This window comes from Mytilus edulis, chromosome 7 (genome assembly GCF_963676685.1).
Source record: "Mytilus edulis chromosome 7, xbMytEdul2.2, whole genome shotgun sequence".
NCBI classification, from domain to species: Eukaryota; Metazoa; Mollusca; class Bivalvia; order Mytilida; family Mytilidae; genus Mytilus; species Mytilus edulis.
In genome coordinates, this window is record NC_092350.1 from 42,779,969 (window position 1) to 42,804,724 (window position 24,756).

Sequence of the window (24,756 nt, forward strand, 5' to 3'; positions counted from 1 at the left end):
CGACTAGGTGTAGCTGTATTAAATGGAAAAGATTATTAAAGCAGGAGTAATTGAGAAAGGCGTTACAAATTCATGTCTAACTTAATAAAATTTAATTATATCTTGACAATGAATCTTGCAAGTAGTCCGCGAATTCAGTGGAGGGGAATGACACGGCTTTTCGAAAGTGAGATTTTAGGGGTAGAAGGATTTTACAAAACGTGGCGATGTGGGAAATAGGATTGTAAAACATGGGGATATGAAATATAGGGGACAATAAAGGTGGGATCTGGGGGAAAAAGAAAAGAGGATTTGGGAAAAGGAGCACCCCGTGTCACCCCGACCCCCTCACATAAATAAATTTATAATCCCACCTAGAATTTCTCAGTAAAATTTTAACAGTGTGGTTTTCTTTTTGAGTGGAAACATTATATAGAAAAATCTCCCACCTCTCATTCAAAATATGGATAACTGTATGTTAAGGGGGTTTATAATTGTTTGACAGCTTCAGACATAATAATGTTGTACCTTTTTCAACAAGACCAAATCCTGACGTTAACTTAACATGCAAGTGTCAATCACGACTCAAGTTTGTTTCCAATTAACATCCATTGTCCATATTGGACTATATATAAAGAAAACAATAATTTCAATTACCTCTAACAAGATCGGGGCCTAATAATTTAAGATTGCAAAACATTGCTTTTTTTTTAAAATGTCATATATTGTCGCTGGGCTTCCAAAATGTTGTAAATTACAAATTTTTCAAGAAAAAAATATCTCACAAACAGGCTTTGAAAATTTTGACAAAGTGCATGCTTCCAAAATGTCGTATGTGAACTTGAACATTTTTGTAAATAGCAGTGAAATAAAAACTTTGACATTTCTGGATTATCCAAGATTTTAAATGCTCTTCAACTTTGTTCTTGTTTGGCTTTATAAATATTTCGATATGAGCGTCACTGATGAGTCTTATGTAGACGAAACGCGCGTCTGGCGTACTAAATTATAATCCTGGTACCTTTGATAACTATTTACACCACTGGGTCGATGCCACTGCTGGTGGACGTTTCGTCCCCGAGGGTATCACCAGCCCAGTAGTCAACACTTCGGTGTTGACATGAATATCAATAATGTGGTCATTTTTATAAATTTCCTGTTTATAAAACTGAATTTTTCGAAAAACTAAGGATTTTCTTATCCCAGACATAGATTACCTTAGACGTATTTGGCACAACTTTTTGGAATTTTGGATTTTAAATGCTCTTCAACTTTGTTCTTGTTTGGCTTTATAAATATTTCGATATGAGCGTCACTGATGAGTCTTATGTAGACGAAACGCGCGTCTGGCGTACTACATTATAATCCTGGTACCTTTGATAACTATTTACACCACTGGGTCGATGCCACTGCTGGTGGACGTTTCGCCCTCGAGGGTATCACCAGCCCAGTAGTCAACACTTCGGTGTTGACATGAATATCAATAATGTGGTCATTTTTATAAATTTCCTGTTTATAAAACGGAATTTTTCGAAAAACTGAGGATTTTCTTATCCCAGGCATAGATTACCTTAGACGAATTTTGGATTTTAACTGCTCTTCAACTTTGTTCTTGTTTAGCTTTATAAATATTTCGATATGAGCGTCACTGATGAGTCTTATGTAGACGAAACGCGCGTCTGGCGTACTAAATTATAATCCTGGTACCTTTGATAACTAATTATCCAAGAACTTAAATTATTTTCACAGAAATAAAAAAATGTACAATTAATTTTTTCCCAAAGCCATTCTACAACGATTTTCAAGTTTTCATACAACATTTTGGAAGCAAACTTTACAAACAACTGACATTGGCAAATTTGTAATAGGTCTTATTTCAAACATTTTGATTGGTCTTACTGTATGCTATTTATTAATACCAAAGATTTCCTCCCGTCCAGACCATTGGTGTCAAAAGTATTTTTAGCCAAAAAAGTCATATAATAGAACGACGATATATATATATATATATATATATATGTAGAGATATATATATAAACAAGTCTAAATTGAAAACAACGTTCAAACCTATGATTGCGTTAGATAAAAACCGCAATTTTTATATGTGTGCATGTAAAACAAATTTCGTTGTAGAGGGGTCCAAATACAGCACAAACAACATTTTCCAAAAGACCAAAAGAGTGAAAAGTATATTTTAACAACAAGCATTTGACAAGCAGGTCGAACAACTGATGTTCTTAAACCCTGCTGACTGCCATTGACGATTGCCAAATAAATTGATCACAAGATGTAACAAAATGGATCTAAATATTAATTTAATACTAAACAGAAAATAATTAACTTGCGGCAAAGATGTTAACCCACAAACATGAGGTGCAAAAATTAGTACACCATATGTCTCTTCAGTGATGTTAGGGATCAAAACGGTATTTGGAAGGCCATATAATTTACCTCAGTTTAGGATAGACTCTTGAATTTTAAGGAGTAGAGATAGGATGAACGGATTATATAAACCGGAGGGAAAATATAATACAAGCCCAAACGAAAAAATATAAACAAGTCTAAATTGAAAGCAACGTTCAAACCTATGATTGTGTTGGATAAAAACCGCAAGTTTTATACGTGTGCATGTAAAACAAATTTCGTTGAAGAGGAAAATAGTCTAGCCGAACAAATAGCGTTTATATGGAGTAAGTCTAACTGCCACATACATGTAAACACGTCCTTTTCATATGTCTGAATGTTTTATACAACACGAATACAATCATTGACAATATCGTTCAGTTACACTTGGAAACAATCTGCAATGCATGCCATAATATAATAACTACATTTATTTTATTTCCCCCTTAATACACACAAGCTATGTGCTTTTTCTATATGCCTTTTTTATGTTTCTTTGGTGCATATACGACGTGGCTGTGTACTTATACATCCCGTCATTGTGTTATTTTACTATGGTAAATTTGTGTATTCTTGTCATTAATTTTTGATAAAATGCTTGGTCTATATGCCATTTTGTGCTTCTTTGTAACATATTTTTTTTGTGCTTAAGATTATAACACAATATTGACTGATGTACTCCTATTTTTGACATTTTTACCTATTATGTCTGTTTGTTTTGTTCACGCATCGTTTTCAATATAATGGAACTTGATGCGACTGTCATACAAGTGAGAGGGTCAGCTAGCTATAAAACCAGGTTCAATCCACAATTTTCTACCTTAGAAAATGCCTGTACCAAGTCAGGAATATGACAGTTGTAATCCATTCGTTTGATGTGTTTGTGCTTTTGATTTTGCCATTTGATTATGGACTTTCCGTTTTGAATTTTCCTCGGAGTTCAGTATTTTTTCGATTTTACTTTTTCCAGTTACTCATGCTGTAAAGTTGGAAGATTCTATCTTCTACAGTGGTTAAGATTTTTGTTACAAATTACAAAATGCATTAAAAACCATTTGCACCCTTTGCAAAATTACCGTGTTTTTGTTTTGCTAAAAAAAAAAAGAAGATGATTCAATCATATATACATGTTGAAGGATGTCATTGTGACTAAGGGATGCAAAACAGCATAAAAAGTGTTGTTCCTTTGCGTTTTGTTTGGTTTTGCATACACTGATTTTGTGTCATGGATGTATATCCCACATCCTTTGTTTTTTCTATTTTAATGATTTGTGAAACATCAAGCTTGATGATAAATAAAGTTCATGAAGTTTATGAGGAAGTTTTTATTATAAGACAAAACAATGGAACAATTAAACTAACTGTAAAGAATGCTTGCAATATGAGATAAAAGCGAACTCCCTTGTTCTTTCCTTCACTGTAAGTATTTAGGAACTCAGCCCTTATTACCCGATTGTTTATTTAATCGTGGGAAATACTTTTTGTTTTAATATTTATTAGAAAGAAAGAAATCATAAAACTGTATATTCAGCGAACTACTTATCTTTAGCACAACAGTATGGATTTGCAACAACGATCAAGACCTGTTAATTTCGGAATATATGAGAACAATACAGAAAGACATGATGATGATGGACAAATGCCAGATAAAAGTTACCAAAGCCTTGTTAGAATTAAATCACAAAATGCAGACGATACTTATGATGTTCTTCTCCACGAAGAAGCAACTTCAAGAAGTACCGAAAAGAACAATTTGAAGAATGGAAACACTACAATATGGAAAATTTTAGCCTTACTTTTTTGCTTGAGTACCGTCATTTTAGGTGGTGCGGTAGCATACTTATGTGTAAAAAAAATGTGTATAAGAAGTGATTTGCGTTTATCTGTTGGTAAAAATCAAACAGGACTCGATCACGATTTTGCATGCAAATGCAAAAACGGCTATTCCGGACAATGTTGTGAAATTACGCCATGTGACAGAATAATTTGCGAGAACGGAAAATCTTGCGTTTATGGGGGGAATATGACATTATGTGTTCATATTTTAAATCAGAGTCAAGGGCTAATTAACTGTACATCTGCTTGTGCTTCGTTTCCCTGTAGAAATAACGGACAGTGTGTAGAAGTGGTTGGCGGATACAAGTGTATTTGTTCCTCTGAATACACCGGTCTCACTTGTAAAACTTTGATTAATCCGTGCAGTCGTTCACCTTGCAAAAACAACGGGGTTTGTACTGAAAATGGTTATGACTATCAATGCGTCTGTCCCAAAGGGTTTTCTGCATCTGACTGTCGCTTAACTCCATGCGACAACTTTCCTTGCAAAAATCAAGGTCGTTGTGAGAACATTGGCAGTGGACGTAATTGTAATTGCAAAGAAGGCTACACAGGAAAAGATTGTGAGAAAACACCTTGTAGTGGTAGCCCATGTAAGAATGGAGGATTTTGTTTAATTTGGGGAAGTATCTATCATTGCACATGTCCCCTTGGTACATCTGGAATTAACTGTGAAAACATTTCGTGTGGATTTCCAGAGTATAGACAAAACGTTCTAAAACAAAATAGATGCAATATCTCACCGTGCCTAAAGTACTGGAGATTTAACATTGCGACATTTTCATGCTATTGGATAGACACCAGAAAAGCGAATTGGAGTTCTGCAAATGAAATATGCAAATCAAAAGGGTCAAGTCTCGCTTTCATTCAAACTCTGGAGGAGATTAAATGGCCGGAACAGTTTATAAGTGAAGACATATGGGTAGGTGGACATGTGGTTAACAACAAGTATCGATGGCACAGTACAGAGTATAATTATACTATCGATATTCGGTCTCCTCTATGGGCCAGAAATGAACCAAAGATATTTTCTAATAATTATTGCGTACAACTCTGGGAAACAACTGAAGGTTTTTTCCTGGACGATACAGCATGCTATTACGCCCAGCGATTTATTTGCAAAACTACAAATCTTCCAGGAATCTAAAACTAACGCCCTAAACTACTAACTTGAAAAACTAGTGGACAAGATTAGATTTAAGAGAGAAAAAAATTGTTATGTGTTCATTGTTTCTTTGTTATGAATAAAAATGAGAAGCATGCAAATAATACGTTATCTCAATGTACATCTGACCCTTGACCTGCGATCAACCCCGGTTTTCGATTGGCTTCGTATTGCCCAGTCTTTTGTTTGCGTTGTTGTGTTTTGTGTTTTGTGAGCTATTTGTGTTTTGTGTACTATTAGTATTATCGCCGTTTTGTTTCTTTTTCGTTTTTTTTTTTTTTTGGTTTTGACATTGTTTGTTTATTTTTTACTTATGAGTTTTAATATGCTATTAGTATCTTCGGCCTCTCTTTTACATACTCTTCAAATGTTCTATTGTAGCGGCTGTTTCATGGAGAATATACATGTCAAGGGGGAATGGCGGATACACTTCGTTTAACATCCGGTTTATTAAATATTAAATCTATAATAAAAAAGGCAGTCAGTGGGTAACATACAATCATCAGAAATAAAATTTAAAAAAAACAAACTAAATATCAGCCATCATCGTCCTAAATTAACATCAGCAATAATGTAATGGAACGCGGGAAACACATTTGAAGGAACAAATAAGTATTCCTATGAGAACCAACTGTGCCCCTCTTTTTAATGATTTGTTCCTCAACTCATATGATGCTGAATGCAAATAGCAACTCTTTAGAAAAAAAAAATTATCAGTATCCTTTAACTTTACTTTCTGTTACAAGTATATAGATGATTGATTGATTGATGTTGGCTTTACGCCGCATGAGTATATAGATGATGTTCTCTCACTTAATAATTTCAAAGTTGGTGACTGTATATTTTATTTGTCCCATCGAGATAAAGGATACAACATATACAGTTGAAAGTGTCTCTTATCTTGACTTGCATCTAGAAATTGACAATGAGGGTCGGTTGAAAACTTTACGACAAATAAGATGTTTTCAGCTTCCCGATTGTAAACTTCCAATTTTTTGAAGCAACATCCCAGTTGAACCTGCAAACGAAGTTTATATCTCCCAGTCGGAACGATATTCCAGGGCTTGTATTAATTTTCACGATTCCTTTGATAGTTGTTTGCTGTTCAAAAAAGAAGCTACTAAACCAAGAGTTCCAAGCTGTGAAGTAGAAATAATACCTTTGTTTATTTTACGGATACCATCATGAGTCGGTTGACCGCAGTTGGTTGGCCATAATGAATATTAGTTTCACAGATGATAGCGGATATGTTCTTTACGTCGTAACTACAGTCCCCCTTTTTGCCCGACCTACCGAATTGAACTTATTACCGGGTTTGCACTAACATCTAACATGAACAACATGACGGGTGCCTCATGTGGAGCAGAATCTACTTACCCTTCCGGTGCACCGGAAATCACACCGAGTTTTGGGTGGGGCTCGTGTTACTAAGTCTTTAGTTTTCTGCTGGTCATTTTATTTTTAGGCCATGGCGTTGTCAATAGATATAAGAAGATGTGGCATGCATGACAATAAGACAACTCTCCATCCTAGTAACAATTTGTAAAAGTAAACCATTAAAGTTCATTATACTGCAATCAGCTATTTTACTATACAGATAAAGCTATACGTATAAACGTTAGCTTTATACGTCAATGACATCAACTCACCTATAAGCCCCGCCTACTTACAACGTCACGTCACAACCATGACAACGTGTAGTAACAATGGTCAAACTTTTATGAATTTAAACCTGTTATGTCTTCAAATTGGTAATTTATATACCATGTTTATCAAATGTTATTAATTAAATTCATTTTCCCTGTCTAATTCCTTAAATTGTCAATGCTTACCGCCTAGACTACGCTCATAGGGAAATACCCCAAAATGGTACCCCAATGGAGAAATTCCAAACACTTTTTTTTAATAATATTTGTTTCATATCTTTATTATTTTTTTTTTTTTTTTTATCGATTTCAGTATAAAAACAATATACATATAGTGTCTTGAAATATGAAGTTTATTTGTATTCGGCACGAAACGGGAAAATGCTCGGTAGAACCTCGCATTTTCCCGTTTCTAAGCCTCATACAAATAAATTTCATATTTCAAGACACTATACGTATATTGTCTAAAAGTACGGTCTTCAATACGGAGCCTTGGCTCACACCGAACAGCAAACTACAAAGGGCCAAAAAATTACTAGTGTAAAACCATTCAAACGGTAAAACCAATGGTCTAATCTATATAAAAACAAGGAACGAGAAACACTTATGAACCATCTCAATAAACGACAACTTCTGAACGTCAGTTTATTTTCCACTTATGAGTTTGGATGTCCCTTTTGAATCTTTGGCCTTTTTTATATATAGTTTGATGACATAGAAATTAACATTGAGTGAAATCAAATTAATTGGCGAATTTCATGTGCACTGCACGGAAGGGAAGTCTATAAACAGTCCCTGTTCTATAATCTATCATGCTACCATAGTAATGTATCATTTATATCTCGAAACATTGCAATTACATTTAATTTCCATCCACATACATTTGTATAAACATTTTATGCTGAAACTGCCAATTGCACATCATGATTCTAAGCTATAATTGGACCCTTTTGGTGTAATGGTAAGGATTATCGGTTGTTTACCGAAATTTGGATCTATTAATACAATTGTCTTTTGAATTGGTTCTTATTAAATTATGCATGCACTGATGTGTTTGAATATTTGTTTTGGTCTACTTTTTGAAGAAAAAATTTCAGATAAAAATGAATTATTAGTTATTAAGAGGGTGTCCATGGAAAAACCAGGCAGTGGATGGCACATGACATATTTTGTTTTCAATTTTTTCCATCTATTTCATATCACCAATTCATTCTTTCTCAAAGTTAAATTTTCGTTTTTTATTAACTGCAACAAATAAAGAGAAAAAAAATACATAGAAAGCACTGAAAATTCATTGAAAAGGGGAGATAACTCTTCATTTTGTACAAAAATTTGTTGAATTGTTAGTGAACATCATTTTCTGAGCCATCCACTGTTGATTCGAAAATATCTTTGACATATATTTCCTTTAGATAAACATTGCATTGGAACCAAAAATTCAGTGGGAAAAAAATTATGTTGTGCAACCCATATCATAGGATATGCCTGATATTTACTTGGACAGCCTCTTAAAGGTACCAGGATTGTAATTTAATACGCCAGACGCGCGTTTCGTCTGCATAAGACCCATTAGTGACACTCAGATCAAAATAGTTATAAAGCCAAACAAGTACAAAGTTGAAGCACATTGAGGACCCAAGATTCCAAAAAGTTGTGCCAAATACGACTCAGTAATCTATGCCTGGGATAAGAAAATATTGAAAAATTCTAAGTTTTTTAAACAGGAAAATTATATAAATGACGCATATAATTGATATTCATGTCAAAACAGAAGTGCTTGTGATACCCTCGGGGACGAAACATCCACCAGAAGTGGCATCGACCCAGTGGTGTAAATACTTATAATAATTAAAATTGAAAAGAAAAACAACTTGGCTTTTGTTATAATTTTAAGGCTAAAAATTGTTTTCGACTCTTGACAATAAGTTAACAATGGTGGGAAAATCAAATTAAAATTCATTGATATTGAATTTAATCCACATGTACTAACCTAGTGTGTTGTAATGTTTACCATCAACTCTTCATCTCTCTATCTAAAGTGTCACCGGATGGAGAACTACAGAACAACAAGCCGTTTTCTCTTATTTTACATTGCACTTGATATATTGTTATCTCATCAAACAGATTTGAAAAGTTTACAATGATTATTAAGCAAGATAAGTCGCTCGTGAATATCTTCAAATAATATCCTATTAAAAGTGCCTACAATTCAAACTTACAATTTTACAACTGGTCTGATTCTTTGCTTCTTTCCTAACCGGGACTTGAACCTGTATTTCACACTTTATACATTTTACATATACTTCTATGATTCTATGGGCTGTCTTTCTGTCAATAAAATTCAAAATTGTCCAAATTTGTTTGAAGTTTATGCGAATTATTACTATGTTACTCCTGTTGTCGTCTCTATGTACTTTTTATTTTAGTTTCACATTTTTCTCTTTCTACTGAACTTAATAATACTTTTTGAAAATGATAGTCAAAAACTAAATCCAAAACAAAATTCAGTAATGAATGGCATGCCCACTTTCATTTGTAGAAGAACTAAGAGGTCTGTGGATTAAATGAAAAGCTATATTACGTTTGTAAAGATTGTTGCCAATCTTTAATTTAAAAACAATATCTTTGGTTTCTGGATATTAAATAATAACTAAACAACTTTTAAAAGTATCAGAGATTATTATTATCAATAATACTAAATACAGGTAAATGAAATACAATATATTAAAACCTTTGAATGTGTTTTTCGTGTATGCGTTATTACCTCTTGGATTCTTTCAAGCTCGGGTCAAATTCGTTTCGTTATAAGAAAAGTCCGGTTTTTATAGTTCTTAGCACGCCATGTCCTTGCGTGTACGAATATAGTTCGTTGCCGGTCAAAGTCTATCATGTAAATAACTGTCAGTGTGTAAATAAATATGAATTATAAAGAAAGCAAGCACGATGTCATAAGTCTTGATACCGATTCAACAATATAAAGCATGTAAATACAAGTAACTAAAGAAATGTAGGATTCATAACAAGCTAGAAAACAAAGATGTTATTCGAACGCCACATGTTGGCGGAATTTCGTAACGTTAAATCGGCAACTGTCAAATTTGCCGGGAACGACGTTACGTTTACAAAAAGGTACTGCCGCGATACTTAACGTTCACAACACTGCCCTCTGTCAAAATAGAATTTCGTCTCGAAATTTAAATAACTACGAAAGATTAAATATATACAATGCAAAATTTAAACAAGCACCTACTGTCTCAATAGTATATTCAAATTAAGAAAATTTGTTTTTGCCAGTCAATTTCGACTAGATCACGAATAACCTTTTATCACGATTCATGGCACGTGTAATAGTAAAATTGTACCAACGGCATACAAAACAATATGCATATAAATAATGTCAACAAATTTCTATAGTCATGTGTCTTTTCAATATAATAAAATGTTTTTAAAATTTTCAACGTCTTCTTTTTCTAACAGCTCCACTGTGTTATTGGTTCGTCTCTTTTGGTCTGTCTTTCTGTGTATCTTGTGTTCTTTCTCTTTATGTTTTCTCTACTGCTCCTTTCTTCGATTTTTCTAATCTTTCTGTGTGTCTTGTGTTCTTTCTCTTTCTGTGTTCTCTAATGCTCTTTTCTTCCTTTTTCTCCAATCTTTTTGTGAGTCTTGAGATACATATTTTTCCTTCTCAAGTTCTTTCTTCGTTTGGTCTAAGTCTGTTTTACGAAAATGTTCTTTCAGTTGACTCATTTTTTCCTCCTGACAGAACAGGTTTTGGTCTTCTTCTGTAACTGAAACATTTTCATTTTCTTCTGTTCCTAGAACATTCACAATTTCATCTGCAACATTTACGGTTTCTTCTGCAACATATACATCTTCTTCTGCAACATATACGGTTTCTTTTGCAACATTTACGGTTTCTTCTGTAACATAATGCAACATTTGGACGTCGACCTTGTCCGTTTGTGTACCCTTATAACTTATAACATTTTCTATATACTCGTGCATGTCCTGCGTACTTGATACCATGGGTTTTCTGTCATCTGCCATTACCGACTCTACCATTGAATCTCTGGTTGACAGGAACTCACTTCTTTCCGCTTCTTTGTTAATGACTAGCCCAGAATTGGTGTCCTTTTCTCCGACTCTGACTACTGTCATTTCATCAATTAGGTCACAGCCTAATGACATGTTATCTCCAATGGGCGCTACATAAACTGGCCATTTGAAGGTTTCACTCCCGAGATAAACTTTCACCTCTGTAATCCCTTCTGTTGTTAAGTTCTCTCCGGCCCCAGCAACTTCCACATTTCTTGCTGCTCTCCTTAGTTTTTGCTGTTTACTTTCAGGAATCTGATTATACAACTTCTCACTTAGAACCGTCACCTCTGCTCCAGTGTCAATAACTGCGTTCGTCGCAATCTTGTTAATGACCACTGGAACTGCAATGCTAGCTGCTGTCACCCGATCAATGATAATATTCTCTTCTATCCTGCTGGTCGTTTCTGCACTACCCATTACCTCCTCTGGTGTGTTCTCTGGTGTGTTCTGTTGTATCTCCTTAGACTCCTCAAACAACATCTCTAGGCTTAAATCTAGGTCCTGTATATCTAGGCTATCTTCTTCAAATTATCTCTTTATACAAACTGTACCCACTGATGTTTTCGGTTCCACCAAATGCTCTTTCATTTGGCAAGGTTTCTCTTCATTTTTCAAATTATTCTCTTTAACTATTTCTTTGTCATATTTAGGGGCTGACACTTGGTCGATTGTTTAAACCCTTAGCAGTTTAAAGACTCTTTAGTTTGGTTTTGACTCTTTTCATTATTCCGTTCAAAACCGCTTCTGTTTTCTTTATGATAGGGGCTTCTCTTTTCTTTTGGACAATCTCTTATGTAATGGCCATCCTCATTACAGTTAAAACATTTGAGATTCTTCATCTTGGTCGTACGGTCTTTATACAATTGCTTATTTTGCCATGAAATACCGTCATAATCTTGTTGTGTATAATACTTTGCCATTTCTCTTTGAATGACTGTCTCTAGTGACTCCGAAATTCCTCTTTCAAACTGAGTCAATCTCTCCTCTGTTACAATTTTTTTTCCTCCTACTTTTCTGACCCCTATATCTTCGGACCCACAATCATTTCTATGACTGTCCTCTATTGCACCAAGCTGGCGAATGTTTCTGTCTCTTGAACCTCTCTTGTAAGTCTCATATAGCGTGATTTGGTGTATTACCTCTGTGATACTGGAAATCCTTTTGGTCAACAGCTCAATAGCAATACTTTGGTCCGGCAGTCCTCTGAGCATATACTCAACACTGAGTGTACTGTGTGTTGCTGTGTCAATTGTGGGGAAAGACTTCCTGACTAGTATCTCTACCCTAGAAGCATACTCTTGAATTGATTCTCTATCATTCTTTCTCAGAGTATGAATCTCTTGTCTGTATGTTTCTGGATACCCATGGTCTCCGAATCTATTTGACATGGCTGCACAAAGTGCTGAAAATGATCTCTTTGTCTCTGTTGTAAGAAATGAGGCATAAACCATTGCTTCATCCTTTAGGGCTGTAACCAGTTCTATGACTTTGGTTATTGGAGTCCAATTATTCATTTCTGCAATTAGTTCAAATTGCATCACATATGCGTTCCATGGATCCTTTCCGTTATAGAACGGCACTCTTGTTCTTCGTCCATTATCATTAAATCTGTGAACTTCCGATGTATTTATATACCGTGGTTCACTGTAATGCTGCATTTCTAACAAGTTTGGCTCTGTGATTGAGTGATACTGTTGGAAATCTCTATATCGAACTGGATATTGTGACAGATTACTGTTCGGGTCTTGATTCTCTATATATCGGCTATTCTGTACTGTATTTGGCGAATAGTTACTTTCTTGCAGTGTATTATGAGGATAGGTGTTGTATGAGCTCATCACTATCAGAGTATGTTGATCTTGAATTTAAAGCGCCATCAATTCTACTTTGGGTTGGAACCAGGAATGTATTGGACTTATTCTCAATTCCTAGACTTATATCAGATAAGTGAAAAGAATGATCCCTTGTACGAGAACTTTGATTAGTCATATGAGTTATCTCCCTTTCTCCTTCATTAATTGAAGTAGGCAATATATTTGTGTACTTATTTATTGTCTCCCCTTGATTAAAGTCAGGGCCAAATCTTGCAGTAAAATGATCATAAGAGTTTCTAATATCCCCTGGAAAATGGGCCTCGATATTCCCAGATGATATAGCATGGTTGGGATTTGTTAAACATGTTGGGTTTATTCCAGATCCCCTTTCCCTTCCTAAAGACCTTGATCCCGTAGACATAATAGGTTGTCTATTTATAGAATTATACATCTTAAATTTTTTAATTGCTAAATGGAATCAAGAGTTTCAATTTACTTATCAATTAAACTTTATCCTTACTTAGATTACTTTTTATCCTTGTTGAAATTGAAAAAGAATTTCCTATGTCTTACTTTAAAAACTCCTTTTAAATTATGAATCTATCTTTTACTTTGTGAAATAGACTTTAATTTACAACTTTGAAATAAACTATAGTTTTTACAACTGGACCCGTTTGAAAAATTATAGTCTTCATACTTAACTTGGATTCAGATTTATCCTTGTTAAAAATAGAATCCTAAATTTAAGCTCAACTTGGATTAAAATTTATCCTTGTTGAATATGGCATTTACTTTTATTGTATTCAAACTTTCAACTTAGATTAAAATTTATCTTTGTTGAATTGTACACTTAACTATTTTCAACTTGGATTTATATTTATCCTTGTTGATATATTTTATAACTAACTATATTATCACTTTTCAACTTGGATTATAATTTTTCCTTGTTGAATTTTAAATTATAACCTTTTCAACTTGGATTAGAATTTATCCTTGTTGATATAGATTTTGACTAACTAATATATTTTTCCTTTTCAACTTGGATTAGAATTTATCCTTGTTGATATAGAATTTAACTAACTATATAATTACTCTTCAACTTGGATTAAAATTTATCCTTGTTGATATCTTTTAAACTCAATAACTCTTTTATTTCAACTTGGATTATAATTTATCCTTGTTGAATTTAAAATTACTTAAGTATATACTGTAATCTAATTTATATTCACCAACTGTACTATCTATTTCTTTCAGCTTTCGTTGAAGTGTCTTTTTTTTATGTTTAGTTTTTTTTTTAAGTGTAACCAAATATCATAAAATATGGACAGAAACAATGGATGTCTTAACAATTGCGTGCCTAATAAAATATTCACGTAAGTTCTTAAAATTTTCTTAAAAAAGAAAACTAAATTCGCTGCCACCAGTGTAAAAAATGTTGCCAATCTTTAATTTAAAAACAATATCTTTGGTTTCTGGATATTAAATAATGACTAAACAACTTTTAAAAGTATCAGAGATTATTATTATCAATAATACTAAATACAGGTAAATGAAATACAATATGTTAAAACGTTTGAATGTGTTTTTCGTGTATGCGTTATTACCTCTTTGATTCTTTCAAGCTCGGGTCAAATTCGTTTCATTATAAGAAAAGTCAGGTTTTTATAGTTCTTAGCACGTCTTATCCTTGCGTGTACGAATATAGTTCGTTGCCGGTCAAGGTCTATCATGTAAATAACTGTCAGTGTGTAAATAAATATGAATTATAAAGAAAGCAAGCACGATGTCATAAATCTTGATACCGATTCAACAATATAAAGCATGTAAATACAAGTAACTAAAGAAATGTAGGATTCATAACAAGCTAGAAAACAAAGATGTTATTCGATCGCCACATGTTGGCGGAATTTCGTAACGTTAAATCGGCAACTGTCAAATTTGCCGGGAACGACGTTACGTTTACAAAAAGGTACTGCCGCGATACTTAACGTTCACAACAACGTTAATATAATGCTGAAATCTACAATGTTGACAAAAGATTTTTTATTGGATTGTCAACAAATATTGCCTGATAAATATTTAGACACTCTTATTGACTCACAACACCAGTAACTAAAATGGTGTTTAATTTCAAAATTATATTTGAACAAAAATTTGTTTCTTCCTGTTAAAATATTTTAAAAAATCGAGTTGCAAACCTGGAAACGAAATCATGTCAAATTTCAAAAGTTTCGAGCCATCATATCTATAAATGAAAGAACTCATTTGTTGATAGATGCAACTTAGCTAAATAGAAAGAGCATCTAAAGCTTCCTCTGGTATCCGACTGACATCAGACCCATAGAATATTTCCATGGTAATATTTGTCTGTTCTGGGTTGTATATACCAAAAACTGGCCACAATGGGGGCTCTGTCGGTGAAACTACTAAGTTTTTGAAGTGAGCCACTACCTTTCTACCTTTTAAATCAACAACTATCCAGTGTCTTTTAGACGTATCCAGCAAAAATCCGTAATGTAATTTAGAATATGATCTGATGGCTAAGGGAATTCGATCACTGAATGGATAATGACTTAACATTTGTCCATTATGCCATCCATGAAGACACACTTTCCCACATAAGTGACAACCACTTCCACTGATTACCCAGGCGAACGGACTACGGTCGTTTCTAAAACTTTTATCGATTACGTCATTCCTTGCTAGACCAATCTCAAATAAAACTGTCCGTCGAATTAGGCGCAAGATTTTGAATTTAACGGAAATTTCCCAATAAAACAGCCCCGGTTTGTTGAAAGATCGTGTTCCTATAGTTCCTGGAAATAAACGAAGTCTGCGAGTTCCGGTTTTCCCTGGAGTAGATCCATATATTTGCTTTGTCGATTTTAAAGCCAACGTAAGACTGTCACGTGACACTTCTACTGAGGGATGAGAAACAGCTGCATCAAATGCTATACTCATGCCTGAAAATGTATAAATATAGACTTGAATAGTGAAAATAATACACACACTGTTTTAGTTAATTTACCTTTTTATAGGAGACAAACTGGAAAAATATTGTTCAATAAATATAAAGAAATTTAAAGAAAACAATACAAAATCAAACGTCAAATCGGAACAGAAAACACCTTGAACAAGTTAAAAACCGAAAAATGAAACAAAATCCTCTAAAATGGATGGACGAATAAAGGACAAGTATACATAACAATCAAAACACCACTTCAATTTTTTTTTCAAAACAAGTCCTGCTAAAGGAATATGAGTACAATTATTTGACTCAATATATGTCTTGAGACTGTCATCCATTTTTTTTAAACTTACAGTTTACGTCATTGTACAACAAATTCCGCTCCGTAATGGTCTCAGAATATATTCGTGTAGAGAAATCTGCAATTAAATAAGATTAATTTGTATTAATGATAACATTTTATGAATGTATTTCTGCAAACATGTATAATTTTGATTATTTCTTTTGTACAGAATTTCCGAATTTCATTTTTTTTTAATAGTTCAGAAAATGACCAAGTACATTAAAAAAATTAAAGTTCTTTGAGAGTCCCTTATAAAAACATTAACATTAATTATAGTAACCCTTTAAATTGATATATTCAAAATTAATCCAAACGGTCTCGTCGCTTACAACGATTAGAATATTTATGAATAATTTATTTGGCATTCTCAGTGTTGTGGATTTTTTTTTTAATTGGACGTGTTTCTACGAACAAAGCGTGTTGAAAAGATGTCCAACCTATAACGTATACTGATTTCTTTCATAAATCCTGATTTTCTAATTATGTCGAAAATTAAGTTATTCTTATTCTAATCATAGGAAGTCTTATGCCTGCATTGGCACTAAGATTGGACGGAAAGTCCATTATCACTGACAAAGACCAAATATAGAAGTTTATGATTGAGCATTTATTATTTGTTTCCAATTAATTTCTGTCACATTGATACCAGTGTTAAATAACATTACTATTAATAGATATACTTTACTTACTATCCGTGTCAACTTGATCTCTGGCAGAGTATATGGGTGCATCTTGTAAAGACTCATCTGCAAGTGATATGAAAGCCTAGACAGGTAGCGTTTTATCTAAGTACGTTACATATAATCCGGTAAACACTTTATGTTAAAGGAACAGTTGTTCTAAGTAATGCATTACAGGGACGGACATTTGCCTCGGAATTAGATTTTTATTTTAATTTATAAAGTGTATTGGGTTTGTTTTTATTTGTTTTTATATGAAATGTCAGTGCATATGATCATTAGGTTTTTTCATCCTGTTTGATTTTATACAAGACGTCATAGATCACACATTTTTGCTATTGCTACTTTCACTATGACGACTTTATCAAAGACATGATATATAACTATGGAATCGCGTGATTGATGTGCAGTGTCCATGGAATTCTTTGTTTATCCTAGGATGCTTTATGTTTACCCTGTTCCAAGTTTACATAGTTTACATTTTTCCAATAGTTCCATTGGTATCATCTTCACTAGCCAATGGTTACAATCAAATTTCCTCTCCCTCCTAGCGAAGATGCATCGGTGTGTTTATTGATGAAATTGATGTCTGGTTTATGTTAATAAGACAGGTATGTGGCACTCACTTTACAAGAGTCATTGGGGTTAACCTTCTGTACTAATCCGACGTGACTGAATATTTATGCATCCCGTGCAATGAAACAGACGCCCTACTTATGACAGATTAGTCGACTATACCTATGGACTATATTATTTTCAAAATGACAACATTATTTTACATCTCTTATGTGACGTATACATTCTGACGTCAAACACGCGATTGTACGTTATAGTCAATGTTTCTACCATTCGGTCCCTATCTTTCAATCATTTATGGATGAATTTAACATACATAAACAAAATTAAAAAAATAAGAAATAATGAATGAGGTTGTTTAATTTAATATATGTCTTTTTGTGCTTCTTTGTTAAACATTTTTTTTTGTTTTATCATTGTGATTAAGATACTTATGGTACTTTTACATTATGTCATTCATGTTTATGATATTCTCGTATTCATGTCTTTCATTATTGTGCTATTGTAAAACTTGTTTGTTGCTTGTCTTTCATTTTTGCTATGTGCTTTGTCTATGCCTTTTTGTGTTTCTTTGTTACATATATTACGTGGCTCTGTATTTGTACATCCCTTCATTGTGTTATTGTATTATGGTAAATTTGTGTATTCTTGTCTGTAATTTTGGCTGATGTACTTGGTCTATTGTGTGCTTCTTTGTTACATATTTGTTTGTTTTTTAGTAATTCGGATTGCAACACATTGTTGACTGCTGTCTTTTTGTTTTACATTTTTACCTATTATGTCTATTTGTTTTGTTCACGCATCGTTGTCAATAGAATGGAATTTTATGGGACTGTCATACAAGTGAGAGGTTTAGCTAGCTATAAAACCAGGTTCAATCTATCATTGTCTACATCAGAAAATGTCTGTACCATGTCAGGAATATATCAGTTGTTCTCCTTTCGTTTGATGTGTTTGAGCCTTTGATTCTGCAATTTGATTTGGGATTTTCCATTTTGAATTTTCTTCGGAGTTCAGTATTTGTGTGATTTTACTTCTTTTCAAAAATGTATATATCCTATCCTTTTAATGTACTGAAAGTAAATGCAATTGTTACTGAATTTCAAACTTACCTAAAACAGTCAGACGTGAAGGTGGTTTTGTCGCTACTACACCTGTAAATTAAACGATATGTTCTTAGAGCAATTCAAATGATTATTTCTTGTTTCAATTAATTGACTCTTAATGTCATTTATAAAAAACGAGATTTCAACCTTTTAGCATTGAGGACCAAAATTCCTAAAAGTTTTGCCAAATCCAGCTAAGGTAATCTATACCTGAGGTAGAAAAGCCTAAGTATTTCAAAAATTCAAAAGTTTGTAAACAGTCAATTTATAAATATAACTATATCAATGATAATTCATGTCAGCACAAAAAGTGCTGACTACTGGGCTGGTGATACCCTCGGGGAAATAAATCTCCACCAGCAGTGGCATCGACCCAGTGGTTGTAAATAAACTCACCATAGATATCAGGACTAAATTTTGTATATACGCCAGACGCGCGTTTTTTCTACAAAAGACTCGTCAGTGACGGTCGAATCCAAAAAAGTTAAAAAGGTTAAATAAAGTACGAAGTTGAAGAGCATTGAGGACCAAAATTCCTAAAAAAATTTGCCAAATCCAACTAAACTCACTTCCATATAAAAAGGTTTTTGTACAGGGAAATTACAATAAATATATTTATTGGGTGACTCCTCATTCTCAGTTGTTAGATAGGTACCTTTGAAAGTTCTTGGTGTCCCACGATACAAAATATCATCTGAAAGTAAAACAGGAATATAATTTCACATAAGCTAAATAGAAAATATACACACAAAATATTAAAACATTCTTTGAAAATGATTGTGGTTTATTAATTGCATAAGGACTGGTCGCAGTGTTTGCAACGTCAAGAACGTTGTTATTATGTTGTTAAATTACAATGGTTTTCAAAATATTCTTTGCATAAACATTTGAATGTACAAAAATTCATGTTGTTTCATTAGGCCACTTGACTTTGTAGGTTCTAAGCATAAGTGAATTTTCTTTCTATTTAAACATTTTGTACATCGTTATTAACTAGCGAGAAGGGAAAATGTGCTGTCAGCCATAAGCATATCCTTCATATAGTATATCAATCTTGACAAATTCCATTTCAATTCGATGGGGTTTTCATTTTAGGATTAATATCCCCTATGAAATATGTATTGTCGTATTAAAATAAATATATCCTACAAAAATATAATGATATGAGAAGGATATTGTGACAAATAGCAGCTACCTTAGTTAAAGGTTTACCTGATTTTGCTGAACGTGATGACATCAAAGCAGAAATTCTAGGTGATGACATTGACGACAACATCCCTTACAAAAAAGTAGAAGATGTTACTTACTGATGTACGTGCGCGGTTTTCGGGACCACAAGAATATAATATTAAAAAAATGGTAAAAGATAAAATAGACGGCAATCCAGAGTATATTTTGAAGATAAACAACGCCAATTAACAAGGAGAAACAAAAAATTCATCTACTGTAACAGGTAACAAAATGATATAGTGGCCATACAAAATGATGATGATGAATGGCTATTTGACATCAGAAGCAAATATCAGTTTTCTAGTGTTTGGTTTGATCCGTCTTGAGATCACACTCACGATCTCCTCAGTCGACGAGAGTAGACAACAACGACACCACCGATGCGCTTGTTCAATCCATAAGTGTCACACATCAAGATAAGTGAACATTAACTCTCTCCTTGTGTGTTCACTGTATTTGTTAATGTTCAAGCATAGTTCAAGCACTTGTTGTTACAGTATTTTTTTTGTATGTATACATAGTTGCTGTCAGTTTAAAAAATAAATATACATCGATTCCAGATTTAAGAACATTACTTTAAATTTACGTCTATATAATTATATCTGAAGATACATTTTTTATCTTTTGTCATCGCAACTTTAAATAGTAAATTACCTGTAGTCATTCTTGAAATACTTCTGGAAGGCATGTCTCCTAGTTGAAAGAAAATAAACTGTGTGTGTGTGCATTAGTATCTTCATTTGCAGAAGAAATAAACCCAATCAGCTCAAATAACATGATCATTATTGGTTTTAATAAAGTTTAATCTAAATTTATTTTCAAACAAATCGATTAAATTCACACATTCATCTTAAATTGTTGATTAGTGATTTCTTGAAGTTTTATCTTTGATTCTTTCAAATACTTCTAATGTTAAAATGCTACTTATTTAACAATACTAAGTTACCTGTATATAGCCTTGGAGAACTCCTAAAAGAATGTTTTCCTGCAAATAGAATTGTTCAAAATAAGTGCAATAACCATTCTATGATATATACGTTCAACCAAATATTTCCGCAAAATTAAATTCATCATACTTCGTTCAATTCCTGCAGCTCAGATGTCTCCAATAAGGACGAAATGTTACTTTCTGTTACGTTGTTTTTCTTTCGTTTGCTTCTTTTACCAAAAATTCAAGTGTATAAGAAGGTACAGAATGCAATACCGATCAAGATGGAATATTTCTTACTCAATGCGAATGCTCTATTTTTTTTATGCAAATGCAAATATAAAAAAAAGATGACCAGTAAACAAATAGGAAAAAAATTACATCCTTTTTCGAAAAAGAAAGCTACTGGAAAGGATTTATATATTAGTATTTCGTTTATATGTCAACTTACTTTTGTTGTAAGAATACTGTCCTAAAGCACTGAATTTGTAACCTGCTGTATTTATACATTTCCCGTTTACTAGCACATGTGCAGTATATTTCCCTGGTTTTGGAGCAATGAAGTATACTTTGTACGTTCCATCTTTGTCAGTATAATCTTCTGCGTGAGGGCGTAGTATATCATTGTCTGGATCTAATATCTCTATACTTATGTCTGCTGTCGCTATAAATAGAAAAAGATCTTACTTGCTCATGTTGCTGTTGAACTGTTATATTAAGTCCTGTTTACTCGAGTATATAGTTTTAAGGACGACACTCCGTATAAATTGTAGAATGATGCCTTTCAAATTACTTTATGAAATATCTATTTATACAAAAGAAGGGCTACAGGTTGGATAACAAAGACAACATTTTCTAGAAATACTAGAGGAAACCTTATTGTTGATATTATCTTGACAATGGCTGAAACCTCAACCTGTTTGTCTATTTGCACTGTATTCAAGTCCTGATGTCTCTATGTCTGTATGAATGTTTGTCCCAATATCTGTATGCATGTCTGAATGTGTATGTGTCTGTCTGTCTATGAGTTCATGTGTAACAACACAGGTGAAGTTACATCGTTTCCAATTATAATAAATAGACATTTTTATCATTAACTACTTTCAGTCTTCAGAAAGGAGTGAAACCTTTTTCAAAAAATATCATGTATTTAAATTTCCGTTTCGGTATCTTCATTCTTATGCATTCTTCTTTCTGGATCGAAAGCAATAATTCAGAAACTAAGGTTTCAAGGAAATATTTACCTTAAAAAAAGGACTTTAGCTATTCTTTCAAGCCTCGGTCACACCTTAACGGATAGCTCAAACGGATGCCTAACGGATAACTATTTTTCAATCCGTTCATGTCCGTTATACGTCCGTTCTTATCCGTGAGACGTCCGTCCATATCCGTTGCATGTCCGTTTAGCGTACGTTTTATCCGTCGACGTCCGGTTGAAAATTTTGAGCATGTTCAAAACTTTGAACGGACGTCCAACGGATGAACTGTCCGTTGAACGTCCGGTAGGCGTCCGTTTTGTACGGTACTCGTCCGTTTCTATTCCGTTTGTACCCGTTACGTGTCCGTTATACATCCGTTGGAGGTCTGGCAGATAAATTCACCAACGTACTTCTAGCGGACGTTTAACGGATAAAACGGATGTTGAACAAATGTGAAACGGACTTCTACCGGACGAAAAATGGATAAAACGGATGATGAACGGATCTGAAACGGATAAAAGCCAATTGAAAATTTCGTATCAGAAATGCCAATTATTGGTATGTCAGATTTCTTAAGGTTCACGAATTCTTATTATTCATAATCGATCTTTGAGTAAAGGCACGTCTTCACAATCAAGCAGCTCTTATTCAGGCCAGACACTGCCCTTTGGCGGCATTTTGAAGAAGAAACCAAAACCAGTAATCCAGAAACATTTTGAATACTGATGCGATTTACATGTAGTATTATTTCGCCTTTAATTTTTCCGTATAGCTTGTTCATCCCTTTTATCCGGTATACGCTTCCGTTATGTGTCCGTTTTATGCGGTACTCGTCCGTTGAATGTACGTTCGACATCCGTTCAGTCCGTTTCTCGTACGTTGCATATCCGGTGTGTGTCCGTTATGCATTCGTTACGCTTCCGTTTTATTTCGTCAGTACATCAACATACTCCCTACGAATAACAATTTTGTCAACGGACAACTTTTATTTTCATCCGTTAGGCGTCCGTTAGTGCTATCCGGTAAGGTGTTACCGAGGCTTCAGGGTTCCTTTTGTTCATATAGCTCTTTACGTTTTTTATGTATAAGTATATCTGCGAGCGTTCTAGATGAAGACAAAAGAACATTATAAAGTGTATTTAATTTTCAAAAACAATGCATTTTGAGAACGTTGCTAATGAGTCTTACCATCATATATTGGGATGAGTTCATCGTTATAAAGTCTTATTGTGAGGACAATCTTTTCTTCATCTACTGCAGCATCACTTGGCACGACAACTGTGTTTGGAATACATATGGCTATTGATGTCGGTTTCTTAAACAAATCTTTTGATCGTCTAGTATCCATCTTTGTTGTTGAGGATTGAAGCTTGTTTTTGTATTCCTAAATGTTTTAATATAAACTATCTCATATTATATATTTTGTTGGATGTATATTCAATCAGGAAAAGCTCTCTTCATCAAAGTTATCCATTGCCTCTTTTTTTTTTTATTATAGGTACATTTAATACTTAGAGTATAAGCATTTCTATAATTGTGTAAACCAAAGTTTTCTTTCATTATCATTCATTAATATGACATTTTTTTTAAAGACTATGTCAACTTAAAAAATATGCATATCGTTTTGCATTACTTTCTACAGTTTTTCGTGAAGCTTTTTGCTGTTGGTTTACTATAAAGAAACAAAATCAATAGCCCTGCATCATTTAACTTACATTTTATTTTAAGTTTTAGGTTACAATACACCATTAGATTTTATGGGCGCAGCCATTTTATTAGCATAACATGGTATTCAGAATTAAGAGTATGGCTAATCCTGATTGGTCGATATGTGCGCCCGTTATTTTTTTATTTTTAGAGACTTCGTGCACTCTGCTTTATACAAAAGACAAAATAAAAATTATTCCGTAGCCCTAAAGGCACTGAGATGACTTTTTAACGCTAGGACAAGACACGTATTTTTAAGGACAAAATTGATAGGCATGGGAGATAAGTACAAAATACGCTAAGAAAAGCAACGCGAACCTATATTTTTGGGACCAAAAAATACTGTCCTAATAACTTTTCTTTGATTCTAGCAAGGTTTCGTTAAAAAAATCAACTTTCTAAAGTCTGTATCTAGAAAAAGGCTACCATTGTCGCCTATGGGAAAATTAATTGTTTATTTCAATCTTTACTCCTGTTTACCTGTGGATGTAATTAGTTCAGATAAATTATCAAATTTAACGAACTTACCCTGTACATATAAAATGCGTAGTGAAATGCATGTGTCAGCTATCATGAAGAAGTCGATGGGCTATATATTGTTTCACAGAATGGTCTGCAAAAAAAATAAACCATGATACATTGCTGACATATTTTGAATGTTCATTTTTTTTCAGAAACTCAAAGTATATTTAAAAAATTGCAAAATAAAAGAATATCATAATTATATTCATTTTAATCAAAATTGTCATGAACTTTTAATTTTGTCAAACCAATTTATCACCAAAAACAGTTAAAAATCAGTAATGAAATAAAAAGGTTTAAAAACACATAGACTATAAATTAAACATACCACGATAAGAATTTGAAGAGATTTCTTCTGATTGAAATTCTGATTCTCCTTTTTTTAATGTTTCACTCTTGACTTTTAAAAAACAATGGATATTGAAATCAATACACAAAAAACTTTATAAGGTATTATTTAAAAATCAAGATAGTCAACAAAGTTCCCAAATACCTTCACTTTTTGTTGTTCTTGAGGCATGAAATTATAGTTTGTGATTCCTTTCAGCGTAACAAT

At 33.3% G+C, this 24,756-nt stretch overlaps 2 protein-coding genes across 2 annotated transcripts; one reads left to right on the forward strand and one right to left on the reverse strand.

The window, feature by feature from the left end:
* Nucleotides 1-3,900: 3,900 nt before the first annotated feature.
* LOC139481522 (neurogenic locus notch homolog protein 2-like) lies at nt 3,901-5,475 on the forward strand. The gene has a single exon (XM_071264911.1). It carries the CDS (start codon nt 3,941-3,943, stop codon nt 5,363-5,365), a length of 1,425 nt encoding a protein of 474 aa, XP_071121012.1. The 5' UTR covers nt 3,901-3,940; the 3' UTR covers nt 5,366-5,475.
* Nucleotides 5,476-15,052: 9,577 nt separating this feature from the next.
* LOC139481523 (uncharacterized) lies at nt 15,053-24,619 on the reverse strand. Its single transcript, XM_071264912.1, has 12 exons — nt 24,529-24,619; nt 24,207-24,291; nt 23,160-23,355; nt 21,224-21,436; nt 20,791-20,829; nt 20,499-20,537; nt 19,827-19,892; nt 19,270-19,308; nt 18,621-18,662; nt 16,942-16,998; nt 16,263-16,328; nt 15,053-15,904 (listed from the first exon to the last, which is right to left on the reverse strand). Exons 2-12 carry the CDS (start codon nt 24,213-24,215, stop codon nt 15,228-15,230), a joined length of 1,443 nt encoding a protein of 480 aa, XP_071121013.1. The 5' UTR covers nt 24,216-24,291; nt 24,529-24,619; the 3' UTR covers nt 15,053-15,227.
* Nucleotides 24,620-24,756: the final 137 nt, after the last annotated feature.

Excerpts from the sequence above, each read along its gene's own strand:
- LOC139481522 (XM_071264911.1), top strand. The coding sequence starts at position 3,941 with ATGGATTTGCAACAACGATCAAGACCTGTTAATTTCGGAATATATGAG.
- LOC139481523 (XM_071264912.1), bottom strand. Across the intron at positions 19,893-20,498 it reads TATTTCAAGAATGACTACAG|GGATGTTGTCGTCAATGTCA; the intron begins GTAATTTACTAT and ends CTTTTTTGTAAG. Across the intron at positions 19,309-19,826 it reads ATCACGTTCAGCAAAATCAG|ATGATATTTTGTATCGTGGG; the intron begins GTAAACCTTTAA and ends TTTTACTTTCAG.